General features: G+C 34.5%; 1 protein-coding gene across 1 annotated transcript in view; it reads right to left on the reverse strand.

The window, feature by feature from the left end:
• COL24A1 (collagen type XXIV alpha 1 chain) overlaps nucleotides 1-14,105 on the reverse strand; it is a 388,303-nt gene that overhangs the window by 12,388 nt on the left and 361,810 nt on the right. Inside the window, exons 54-57 of the mRNA XM_030912579.1 lie at nucleotides 12,507-12,542; nucleotides 12,372-12,398; nucleotides 2,570-2,635; nucleotides 1,790-1,958 (exon numbers count right to left, since the gene is read on the reverse strand). Coding sequence (XP_030768439.1) covers nucleotides 1,790-1,958; nucleotides 2,570-2,635; nucleotides 12,372-12,398; nucleotides 12,507-12,542 — 298 coding nt within the window. The remainder of the gene's footprint in view (nucleotides 1-1,789; nucleotides 1,959-2,569; nucleotides 2,636-12,371; nucleotides 12,399-12,506; nucleotides 12,543-14,105) is intronic.

Genomic DNA, 14,105 nt, shown 5'->3' on the forward strand with positions numbered 1-14,105 from the left:
TGTTAGCCAGGATGCTAACAATGATTTTTGTTAAAACAAAGCATATTGAAAAATCTAACCATTTTTTACCACTCCCTTGACAATCAACTCTAGTCCAACCAACCATTATCTCTCCTGGATCATGTCAATATCCTTCTCAATGGTTTCTCTACCTCTACCCCTGTCTTCCTCACTATATTTGCAACATATTAGCTAGAGTAATATTTAAAAAATCTTAGCCAAATTATGTCACTTCTTTGCTCAGCAATTTCCAGTGGCTTCCCATCTTATTAAGAGTACAAGCCAGAGACTTCTGAGTACTCTAGAGGGTCCTGTATAATCTGACTTTTTGATATCTTTCTAATTTAATTTCCTAACATTCTCCCCCATATGCACTCTCTTCCATTCATACTGGCTTTCTTGCTAATCCTAAAACGTGCTAGGTATACTCAAAGACTCAGGGCTTTTGCATTTATTCTTTGTGCCTGGAAACCTCTTTCTCTAGATTTCTTGTGGCTTGCTCTCTTACCTCCTTCTGATATCACCCAAATGTCACATTCTCATGGATGCCTTATCTGATCATTCTATTTAAAAATTGTATCTTGTGCTCCACTTCCTATCAAGTCCCCCTTCCCTGCTGTTTTGTTTTTCCTTATAGCATTTATCATATTCTAGTGATGAAAGTATTTGGGGGCATAAAGAGATTTTGAATACTGCACAATCCACACCATTTAGTTATTTCTCTTATGAGGAAGGTAGACTTTGAATTATATTTCATACTAATTTTGCATATCTTACAATGTCTTTGTTCCTTTCAATTCTACAGAATTACATTTTTATGCCCTCAAATATGGGAAAGAATCAAGCTGAGAATTATTATAGGCAGCTACAATTGTAAGTATTATTTTAGTTTTTATATTAATCTAGGGCAGAAAATATCTTTAGAAGTTAAGTGTTTTATTAATATAAACAAAATGACTGTTTTCATTGAAGTTCTAGAACGGAAGCAGATGTTTTGGACATGTGTGTATGTGCGCATTTGTGTGTGTGTGAGTGCATGTATGTGAGACATGTGTATGTATAAACTAAATTAAAATGACCACAGAATAACATAACATAGCTTTTTCAAACCAGCATTTTTCACATCAGCATTTTTCAAATCATAATTTTTTTTTTTCAAAAACGTCATTGTGTTAAAACTAGAGTTTGTAGCAGACAGGGTTTCCCCTGTTTAACTGATGACTCGCTCCTCTTGATTTAAAACCTTGCCTTGATTGTTCCAATCTAAGTTCATTTTTGCACCTCTGGCTAATGAAATTGGGGCATCTGTGTTGAGATGAGAAACTTCCAAGAATGACAAACCACTCCCATCTTCATGGGCATCAATTCTAGAATGGGACCTTTAAATTCCATTTTGTATTTAAAAACAAAACTAGACTTTTAGGGAGTATGGTGAAGGAGATTCTCTAATATATCTATTTATGTTGTTAACTTTGGTAGTCCTGACTTACCAAGTTCTGATGGGTGCTACTATCTGTTAATGCAAAGGTCAGGCCTATCTATCTTAATTTTTAATATGAATATGCTGTATTCCAAGTACAAAATGTAAGCAAATGATATAGCAAGGGGTGGATGACATTAGAAGCATGTCTCCCTCATAAAGTATTTTATTCTTGATGACATTAAAATGGCTTCTGCCAGAGTTTTATCAAACTAACTGTGATTTGGAGTGAACACATTACAAATCTCAAATACACTGAACTGATGAAATGAAATTTGACATCAGAGTTCGAGGTAACCAAGAACTTACCATCTGATACTTTTTGTTCACAGTTAAGTAAATCTTTGCAGATTCGTGCTGGGTTATCTCGTGTGCCAAGAGGATTCTTGATGCTGTGCAATAAATTGCTAAGGTAGTTCAGGGTTTTGAATATCTCTTCACTGTGGTCAATTAAAGTCACTTCAGTATTCTGGTAGCTCTGCCAAGTCATCATAAGAATTATGTAAGCAAAAAACTCCTGAGGACCAACATGGGCCAAGGCAGGAGAAGAATGTGTTTCCGTTATGTGTAGTAAGTTGGGAGTAGAATGTAAAGAACAGTTTATATTTAAGCATAGGCATATGTGTATGTTTTATTAATCTTAATCTTTTAAAGAAGTTAAATTCACATTTGCAAGTTTAGTTTTCAAGCTAACATAAGAATTGCTATGTCTACTGTATTATGTTTTTTAAATTACACATTGAATGATTAGAGTTTAAATAAAATAAATGAGTAGTGATAATATATATATCTCATTTTAAGAAACATGGCTAACTTCATTTAACTACTTTCTTGGCTAGTACCAAATTACTTACAAATAACAGCATTACACTTTTGATTTAAATGTTTTCCTTAGAAAATATCCTGAGCATATATTTCTGCTTAACTATACCAAAATCACTTACTTCGTTCTTGAAAATGGTTTCACATTTTCAATCTGTTTTAAATACAATCTTTGAGAAAATGTCACATTTTGGCCTCTAAAAAACTTCTCTGTTTAATTGGTATATTGAGAGACAGTGCCAATATAAATAAAACCAGATATGTTACCTCCATCTGTAGGGCAGTATTTGATTCAATCAAGGCTTGAATAGCAGCATTGATATCCATTTGCTTCTGTGTAAAACAAAACCATTTGAGATTAGCAATAAGATCAACACTGAGTGCTCCAAAGTGAAGGCTGCAAATTCTGAAAGCACTGCTGTAAAGTATACCAGACTTATTATCTGAAGGGGTTCTGTAACTCTTATAGTTAGACAGATTTTGCAAATATTACCTGGCTATCTGAAAGGACAATATGCCACCTTCATCCAAATCTAAAGGTCTCCTAATTAAAGTAGGACCAGCGTCTAGAGTCCTCAAATGAAAAACTATTTGTTTCTGTTGCCTGAAAACACACACACACAAAGTTCCTCAAATGGAAGAGAATAAAATATGATCCTCTCAGTTAATAAATTGTAAAGTGAAGAATAAATAACTATAGTAATTTTTAACAGTTACATTCTTGGAAGGAATAGAATAAAATACTACTGTCCTGAGGTAGTCACCACATTAATTTCATCTGATACTTCTGCGGTTTTAAAAACAATTTCTGAAGTTGGAAAATGTACCATGAGTCCCAAAAGAAATAATACAGAATGAAATCAATCTCCTCTTGCATTTAATAAAATATAATTTTAGAAAAAGACTGAGCATAATCATAATCATTAGTAAAAGTCTTTTTTTTGTAATTATTTTTTAAAAATTATCTTAGAACAATGAAGCATGGTTCTGGGAAACGGCATCTGTGTAAGTGAAACAAGCAATTTAATTTCTTTCAGAGTCATTGTACTGTGAAGACATCTTTTTACTTGAAGGCTTATATAATAGAAACTGTTTTCAACAGATCTCTCATAGCTCATGGTTGGTAGTTTGAAAAACTATTTAAAATGATGGAATAATCAATGAAATGTGCTCTCCTTTTCTTCAGCATGTGTTTTTCATATTGGAAAATAATTGACTCATTCTGCATATATGTACTGCCAAACACTCTGATACACATTGAGGATAAAACGGTAAACAAAAATGAAACTTGCCCTTATGGAACTTAAATTTAGAGAGGAGATAGGCAATAATTAAATCATCTCAAAAATCATAATTACTAATTGAGATACACGCTATGAAAGAAAAGTGCACAAAACTATGAGAGAAATTAGAGAAATTGATCAAATCTGGAAAATGTAAGAGGTTAGAATAGGTCAGGAAAGGCTTCCCTGAGGGAGTAAAATTTGAACTGATACCCAAAGAATAAATAAGAATTGTTAGGAGAAGGAGTAGGAGAGCTTTCCAGGCAGAAGAAGCAAAGGCCATGACACAAAAGGAGCATGGACTATTCAAGTAGCAAAGAGGGTAAACCTAAAACATTCTCCGCAGATTAAATAATTATGACCATACTGCTTATGTGAATGAGCAGATTTTGGATATGGGTCACACAAAAATATTGACACTAAATATGGGAAACTGAATTAAGTGCTGAACCAAAGCCACCTTTATGTTGTTCACTTGGTCCCCTGTTGGTGATTAAGAGTTTTAATTAGAAAATCTAGCATAGTGGTTCTCAAACTCTTCAGAATCAGAATCCTTTTGCACTTTTAATAAAGAATTCCTTTATTATTAGAGGCCTTACAAATTTTTTGTTTTTGTTTATGTGAATGATAACTTTGGAGTCTTACTCTGTCACCCAGGCTGAAGTGCAGTGGCACGATCTCGGCTCACTGCAACCTCTGCTTCCTGGATTCAAGTGATTCTCCTGCCTCTCAGCCTCCCAAGTAGCTGTGACTACAGGCGCGTACCAACACATCCAGCTATTTTGTATTTTTGGTAGACATGGAGTTTCACCATGTTGGCCAGGTTGGTCTTGAACTCCTGGTCTCAGGTGATCCACCCGCCTTGGCCTCCTGAAGTGCTGGGATTACAGGTATGAGCCACCGTGCCCAGCCAACTTTTGATATTTACTGTAGTAGAAACCAAAACAAATTTTAAAACTATTCATGTGTCAATTGCTTTAAAATATCAACAAACCCATTATATGTTAATATCAATATTTTTATAAACGTTAACTATATTTGCCAAAACAAAAAAATTAATGAGAAGGGTGACCCAGTTTTACACTTTTGTGCATTTCTGTAATGTCTGGATTAATAGATTGCAGCTAAATTCTCATATTTGTTTTTGTATTCAATTGGTTGTGAAGAAAATCTAGCCTCATAGAGATATGTAGTAGGAAAAAAGAAAATTATTTAAGTTGTCTTTTTCAAATAATTATGGATTTTCTTCTATCATATTATGCCTTATACCAAAACTTGATAAGTGGTAGTTTCTTGAAGGTTAGTTTCTATGGGAAAACTGAACCCACCTCAATGAACATTTTGTACTTTTATACTAAAATCTATTGGTCTACTTTATACTTTCATAGATCTTTTGCCTATACATGATTTTATTAACATAATATATTAATCATTCTGAAAATACTGATTTATGGAATTATGTAGGTCTTCCAAACACTGATATAGCTCATTACTTAATGTCAGAAATTACATTTGTTAACATCATCAGGAAAACATAATGTTACTTATCAGGAAAACATAAGTACTGGGAATCTGTTAAATTCTCAGTGATAAATACGTTTGCCCTAATTCTTATTTTTGCTTGAGAGCTTGAAATTTATCATTGGCATCAAATTCTGGCAGTTGTTTTCTTTGAAATGACAGGCTAACTTCATTCCTTTTCAAGAAAATATCTGTAAACTACTCATATCTTAATAACACTGGTAGTCTGTCAATAAAAAATGGTACTCTATGACAAAACTGGCTAGTTGAATTTGCAACTCAAATAGCCGTATAGTGCTTTCAAAGCAATCACTACAGTGTGCACTATATGTACTTTATATGTTCTTCCATTTCATCATACAAAATATCAAAAAGATATTTAAAGAAGATAAGAGATCTAGGAGACAGCAAAACAGGTGGAATAATAACCTTCCAGAATTCTCTCTTAGCAAGTTAAAAAATGAAATAAAACCATGTCTTTAGAACTAAAGGACAGTATGAGAAAGATGTCTTACTAAGTAGAGAATGTAATAAAAGCACATAAACTATAGAAAAAAGAATCAAATAGAAATTCTGAAGCTAAAAAGTACAATAGCTGAAATAAAAATTTACTAGATAGGCTCTACAGTAGATTTCCATAGGCAGAAGTAAGCACCAGTTAACTTGAAGACAGGTTTATTGAGATTATCCTGTCTGAGGAGTGGAAAAAAAATAATGAAGAGAAATGAACAGAGACTTGAGAGATCTGTAGGACACTGTCAAGCTTACCAACATATGCATGATGAAAGTCTCAGAAGGGAAGGAGAGAGAAACAGGGGCACAAAGAATATGTAAAGAGATAATGGCTGAAAACATCACAAATCTGATGCAAAAATATTAACCTACACATCCAAGAAGCTCTACAAACTTTCCCAGATATATCACAATCAAATTACCCAATTCTATAGACAAAGAGAGAATTCTGAAAGCAGAGAGAAGGCCCGTCATGTCCAAGAGATCTTCAACTAGATTAACAGCTAATTTCCCATAAAAAACCATAAAAGTGAGCAGGCAGTAGGATAATATATTCAGAGTGCTAAAAGAAAAGACTGTCAGCCAAGAATTCTATTTCCAGTAAAACTCTCCTTTAAAAATGAAGGAAATAGTAATATATTCCCAGTTAAATAAAAACTGAGACAATTTATCAGTAACATACCTTCCCTAGAAAAACATTATAGGGAGTCATTCAGGCCTAAAGTAAAGGATACTAGGCAGAAACTTGAATCCACCTGAAGAAATAAAGAGCAGTAGTAAAAGTTACAATACAATAAATATAACATATAGTATAGACCACAAGTAGCCAAAAGTAATTTCGAAAAAGAAGTTAGAGGCATCACGTTTCCTGATTTCAAAACTTACTATAAAGCTGCTGTAATCAAAACAGTTGGTACTGTCATAAAGACAGACATAAAGACCAATGAAACAGAGAGTCCAGAAATAAACCTTCTAATTTATGATCAAATTATTTTCAACAAGAGTGCTAAGACCATTCAACGAGGAAAGAACAGTCTTTTCAACAAACAGTGCTGGAAAAATGGAATATCCACATGGGATAGAATGAAGTTAGACCCTTAACTTACATCAAGTACAAAACAACTTACATCATGAATTATATCATGAACTCAAAATGAATCAAAGACTTGAACATAAGAGCTAAAACTAAAAAATTATTACAAGCAAATAGGAAAAGCCTGATAACATTTAATTTTGCAGTGATTTCTTGGAAAGATACCAAGAGTACAGTCAACAAGAGAAGAAAGTAGATAAATTAGACTATATATATATAAAAAAATCTTCTGTGCATCAAAGGACACTATACAGAGAGTGAAAAGGCAACTCAAGGGATGGGAAAAAATAACTGCAAATTGTCTTTCTGGTAAAGGATTAATATCTAGAATATTTAAAGAGCTTCTACAACTTACTAACAACCAAAAAAAAAAAAAAAAAAAAAAAAAAAAAGCAACCCAATTCAAAAAATGGGTAAAGAACTGAATAGATATTTCTCTAAAGAAGAGGCTGGGCACGGTGGCTCACGCCTGTAATCCCAGTACTTTGGGAGGCCAAGGTGGGCAGATCACTTGAGGTCAGGAGTTCAAGACCAGCCTGGCCAACATGGTGAAACCCCAGCTCTACGAAAAATACAAAATTAGCCAGGCGTGCTGGAGGGCACCTGTAATCCCAGTTACTCAGGAGGCTGAGGCAGAAGAATCACTTGAATCTGGGAGGCGGAGGTTGCAGTGAGCCGAGATCGCACCACTGCACTCCAGCTTGGGCAACACAGAGAGTCTGTCTCAAAAAAAATTAAAAAAATACAAATGTCTAATAAACACATGAAAATGTGTTCAACACCACAAATCATTAGGAAAATGCATGTGAAAACCACAATGAGATACCGCTTCACAACCATTAGGATGGCTGTTATAGAAAAAATAAACCAGAAAATAACAAGGGTTGGTGAGGATGTGGAGAAACTGGAAACTTGTGCACTGCTGGTGGTAATGTAAAGTGTGTGGCAGTTATGGAAAACAGTATGGCAGTTTCTCAAAAATTAAACATAGAATTACTACATGATACAACGGTTTTATTTCTAGGTATATACTCAAATTAATTGAAAGTGAAGACTCCAACAGATATCTGTACACCAATGTTTATAGCAGCATTATTCACAATAGCCAAAAGGTAGAAGCAAAATAAGCATCCACTTGGATAAACAAAATCTGGTATATGTATTCAATGGACTATTATTCAGCTTTGAAAAGAAATAAAATTCTACTATAAGCTTACAACAGAGATGAACCCTGAAGATATTACATTAAGTGAAATAAGTCAGTCACAAAAAGACAAATATTGTATGACTTAACTTATATGAGGTACCTAGAGTAGTCAAATTCATAGAGACAGAAAGTAGAACAGTGGTTGCTGGGGCTGGGGAAAGGGAGGAATTGAGAATTATTACTTAATGGGTACAGAGCTTCAGTTTTGGAAGACAAAAAAAGTCCTAGGCATGGATAGTAATGGTTGCACAACAATGTGAATGTACTTAATACCACTGAACTCTACACTTAAAAATAGTTAAAATGGTAAAATTTTGTTATGTATATCTTGCCAACATTAAAAATAACAAGTAAATATGCTCATTATCCCTTAGACCAAACTATCCTACTTCTGGCAATTTGTCCCCTAGGTATTCTACAAAATGATATGTATACGGACAGGACATTTGTACTATGTGTAATAAAAAATTGAAAAAAAAAAAGCTCATCAACAGAGGGCAAGATGAGTAAATCACAAGATAGTCTTAATTGACATCACTATGATTTTCTGTGTGTGGCAGTAAAGAATACAATGATTATTAGTAGATTAGTAGTGTAGAGTTTGATGCTTTAGTCATGCTAAGGTACCAGCAATTTTAAACACCATCAGCACAGGCGACAACTCAATAAAAAGGCATTTTTTCTTCCCCAACAGGTATTAGAAAGAAAAGAAACACTTGGCCACTAAAAATTTTTCTTGACGATCTCCATATTCCTAGAATCCCCAAGGTATTCACAAAGCCTAGCTCAAGACTGGCACATAGCAGTCAATCAATTTGTTGAATTTATTGATTTTTTTCCCCACAGGCAGACTTTAAGAAAGGCAGGGTCAGAGAAATTGTATTAAGAGGATTTGCCTGGGAAGTCATTCAGTCACATCTAAGTGCCCACATCGAAGTGTAAATCTCTCATTAGGTGCAGTGAGGGGATCAAAAAAGGAAAAATAACTTCTTCCAGGCACTCTAGTTAGAACATATTCTCACATGGAAATCACTCAATGTTTACAAAAACATGCATGTAAAATAGAAAACAGAGAATAAAGATTGATTATAGGTTGTGACTAGTGAGTGTGAAATAATGAGGTGAATTAGACAGCCGGATTCATTATACTTTGGGAGAAAGTAATTTTCACAATTCTCTCCAAATCATTCAAGTGAAGAGCAGATCTAGTCTAGGCATCTCAGTATTTTGAAGAGAAGTGTTATTTTTTCATATGTCTGAAGTTTCAAGATCACTGGTTGGTGAAAATGCTGACCAAATAGGAACTCATTTCAGGTCACACCCCTCTTTATGATGGGAGTTTTTGCTGATTCTAGGGAACCAGAATATAATAGAAGCTGCCACTTCTTAATTCATCAATCCAGGTTCTACAACTGACCCATTAATTGGAATAAATCAGTTGGGAATTCTTTCTCTCATTTAATGATTCTTAATGATTGTTATTTCCATCCTATACACCAAACACAGACACACATAGACACCGTGTTCTTCCCTTTACTCCACTAATCACTTCTGGTTAACTTTGACATCATGTTGTATACTTCTGTGCTCATTTCTAAATATCTTACCATATACACTAAGGTCTGGTCATTACCCTATCCTCACATTCAAATTCACCATTAATACATATTACTTTTCCTGAAACATTTCCTTTTAGCTATTCCACTTTAAAGAACTGACCAAGTTACTTGAGTTTCGTAGGTCTTACAAAGATGTGGCTGGACTGGATTATAAGTTTTCATACTTATCTTGACCCACAGTAAGAAATACATTTTTACATCACGACAAAATTCAGACAAACATACATATATTTAACCTCAAAAAGTTCTGTAAAACCATATTTATTCTTACTGATGATGATGTACTGATGTTTTTTTTTGTTTTTTAAAATTGAGGTAAAATTTATATAACATAAAATTCACTATTTTAGTCATTTAAAAATATACAATTCAGTTTTCTTTAATAGATTCACAATGTTGTTCAACCATTACCATGATCGAATTTCAGAGCATTTTTATTACCCCCCAAAAGAAAATCCGTATCTACTAAGCAGTCCCTCCCCATATTTTTTTCTATTCTATTTCATTTGCTCTAAAAATAATCTTGAATGAGACTCACTAAATTGGTCTTATGATCCACTGACCAATGAATCCCAACTCAAAGTCTGAAATAACTGCTAAATAATTACTGAGAGGACCTCTAGTTCTATGAATCTATTCCTTTATAGATATTGTTTCTCTCCAAGTGAAATCTAGTTTAGAAGATTCCCACTAAAATTTCCTGAGAAGTTGCCTTTTTTGTATTCATGCAGGCATGCCCTCAACATTTATTAAGAGCTTAAATGGAAAGGGAATTTAAGAAGTAGTCTCTACCTTCAGAGGGTTCACAATGTAATAGAAAAGACAAGCATGAAAGTAAATGAGTATGAATGAAGAAGAGGAAGTGATCAGTTCTATCTTGTAGTGTGATGAGGGGATGGAATTAAGAAAAGTTTCATGGAGGCCGACTTTAGAAAGAATGCATAGGTGTCTTCTCATTGTCATTTAGACATCTGCTCTAGAAATCTTATTCTCACTGTTATTTTCCTACAATGGACTCTGCAAGTTCCAGGAAAACAGCACTGCATATGGAAATCTGTTTTCATATCGGCCAAGAAGGAATACAGAAAGGAGGAAAAAGGGAGAAAAGAAGGAAACAAAGAAACTAGCATTTATTGAGTAGTTATAATGTATTCAACACATATATTTTCTTAATCTTCCTAATTTCTCAAAGTATATACTTATTTTAATCCACATTTTGCTCTGAGCAAAAACCTCTCATGTCTTAGTCTATTTTGGCTGTGTAGGAACACATATATTTTCCAAGTGAGACAGGGATATGTGTCCCACACTTTGGCACTTAAATGTGAAAATTGTCACTAAACATTTCTTTAATTTGCCAATGACATACGATTCTTTAGAACTTGAACTTGTTCTTTCTTGAGAAGGGAGCTATGATATATCAAAGTTATAATTTGGGAAGGCAATTAATGAGGGTACTTGTAATCCATGCATTGTGGGGATCCAGGAGGAAGGGAAGACTAAACAAGTGGAAAGTTATTTAAAGACTAGAAGAAAGATTTTTTTTTTTTTTTTTTTTTTTTGAGGCAGAGTCTTGCTCTGCCAGGCTGGAGTGAGGGGGCACAATCTTGGCTCACTGCAACCTCCACCTACTAGGCTCAGGCGATTCTCCTGCCTCAACCTCCTGAGTAGCTGGGATTACAGGCATGTGGCGCCATGCCTGGGGTTTTGCCATGTTGGCCAGGTTGGTCTCAAACTCCTGACCTCAGATGATACACCCACTTCGGCCTCCCAAAGTGCTGGGATTACAGGTGCAAGCCACCATGCCTGGCCGAAAGACATTCTTATTGATGTTCACACAGGGAGAGGTTCCCTCTGCATTAGTCAGAAGACCAGAAAGGGGAAGTGATTCTTTAAAATCACAGATAAATGGGTCTCTTGTTTTCAAGGGGATAGTCTTCCTTGTGGCACTATGACCCAAGGAAAAGCTGAGGGAAATGAAGAGTTTCTGATCTGCTGAGAGTAGATCACAGGAAACCACCACCTAGAACTAGCAGAGATCTAAATGACATCAGAGCAGCATGTGAAATAAGAAGGCTTAAAAGGCACAGGACTGACCATTGTTTGGGATGGTGTAGCAACAGTAGATCCACACTAGGCAGAAAATATGACCAAGGACCACTGTATTTGACCAGGAGGCTGGAGGAGTGGGGTGTGAGTGAGGTTGCAGATGGAGACAGACCTCTCATAGGGAGCAGGAAGACAAAAAGACTGTGGAATATGAGAATGGACACAAAGCATAAGGAAAATCAAGCTTAGAATATCAGAGGGCATGAGAATAGCAGGAGCAACATAAACATTGCCTCAGAGATAAGGGTAGCAAGTTTTGGGTCATAGTAGTTAGATAATAAGCAAACCTAAGAGAAGTCTGATGGCTTTGAGAGTTACCAGAAACTGAGAAAGATTCATGTACATCAAAGAAGTGGATAACTCTGGCTGGCAAAAAGAGAACATTTAAAAAAGGAGAGTGAAGATGTAGAATTAGGAAGAAGTAGAGGTAATTAGTTTTTCAAGTGCTTATTATGTATTATACAATGTGTTGCGTGCTTTACTTCTTACTCAATACTTGAAACCACCCAAGAAAGCAGGAAATACCATCTCCATTTTATAAATAAGAAGTCTGAGGCTTGGATTTCATGTTTGTGTAGCTGGGCCAGCCCTGTATCAGGTTAGAAAAAAGAACAGAGGTATGCAAAAGGGACACCTTCTAATACAGAGTTAACAGAAGAAGATTTAAAAAGTTAATATGACATACTAAGATAGAATAAAATAAAATCAAACCAAGTAAACTTACCCTTGGGCCTGGTGCTCCAGGTGGACCCTAGAACACAGCAAATTAAAAAAAATACACATTTATTTAGTAGACATCTCAAACCAGGTAAGCATATAAGCATCAATCGTAAACAGATATAAATGAAAACCAACTCACTGGAGGCCCTGGTTGACCTCTCAGTCCTTGAGGACCCTGGAAGAAATGGAGACAAACACAAGAGGTATATATTATACTTTTGGTTGGGTATAAGCAAGAGAACTAATATTCAACCTCTGTCATCACCTTTCGTGCCAGGTAAGTCATACAATTTAAAATTGTTTTAGTATTCTAAAGCTATATGCTCCGGTACTTAGCTATCATCCATATTCATAAACAAGCTGGATATTTATTTTCCTGTTTATTGATATTGATATTAGAAACTGAATTTACTCATTTTACTAAAGTACTATAAATGTAACATTTTAAAATGTTAGTATTGTCTAAAGATGTTTTTCCTGTTATTTCTAACTGCCACCTACCTAATCATCAAATATAGAAACTTAGTGTTCTTAGACACCTTAATTTCCTTCATCTACCTATAAAGTGGTTGCCAACTCCAAAATAATACTTCTCCATTTTTATTGACAATTAAATGAATGAAGAATGTTAAAATTAATTAGTATTAATGTGGAAATTAGAAAAGTTAAAAGGTATATAGCAAAATGTCAAAAGCTATGTTGACATTTTTCAAAATGAAGCAATAGTAATTACTGTTAAAAATGCTCAAAGGCCCTGTATGTCTGTTCAAAAGTAACCTAGATGTTCAGCTAAATGTTAAGACTATATTGAATCAACTCCAATTATGGTTAAAAGATGGCAAAGCAACACTTATCTTCAGCTGAGTTTTGGATAATGTCGACACCATGCTTGACTTAGTATTAAGTATCTTGTATTGCCAAAGCTGTTAATCCTAAATATACTGTGATAGCTAGAACAAACAATACATAGCAGCTTGAAAAGAGTAGAGTACTCCAACACTGTGCCTGCTAGACATGTCTTAGTTTATCTGATTTATGATTACAATTTTAAGCAGAGAATGTACTAAACTTGTACATATGAATGAATGATGTTAAAATTAGTACTAGTCAATTTTAATACTAGTTAATACTAGTTAATTTTAACATCATCCATTCATTTAATTATCAACCAATGCATGTACTTCAGAAGCTGCATGGTAGGTGACAGAAATGTCACATTGGAGATAGCCTTTTAACTATACAGAAGCTCAAAATGAAATTGGTTGTGTACGCTTCTCCATTTTGGATCAACAATGTAAAAATAATAAACAGTTGTGATAGTCCATTCCACTTAGCAAGTTTTTGCAATTTGGAAAATATCACTGATGGTTCAGTACAAAATATGTATCTTATCTTTGACTTCAAAAGAGGAATTTATCATAGAAAAATAAGAAACAATTTCTACTGTTGACTTTATAAAGTTCATTCCAGCTTGTTATCCAGAAAAAGTCAGACCACCACAAATATGATCAAACAAAATACTTCAAACCCACCCCAAGATAGGGCAGGGCAACCCTAATGTAACCACATAGAATAGGGCGAGTAGCCAAGTTAAAAAAATATGTTTCCAATAAGATAACATTTTGTTAGTTCTTTTTTATTACTCTAGCTAATATACCATTAAGGTGAAGTGATTCACTGTCTCTCTCTTTTATATAAAGCAGTTTATAGGCCGGGCATGGTGGCTCACACCTGTAAT

The sequence above is a fragment of the Rhinopithecus roxellana genome, chromosome 12, assembly GCF_007565055.1.
Source record: "Rhinopithecus roxellana isolate Shanxi Qingling chromosome 12, ASM756505v1, whole genome shotgun sequence".
NCBI lineage: Eukaryota > Metazoa > Chordata > Mammalia > Primates > Cercopithecidae > Rhinopithecus > Rhinopithecus roxellana.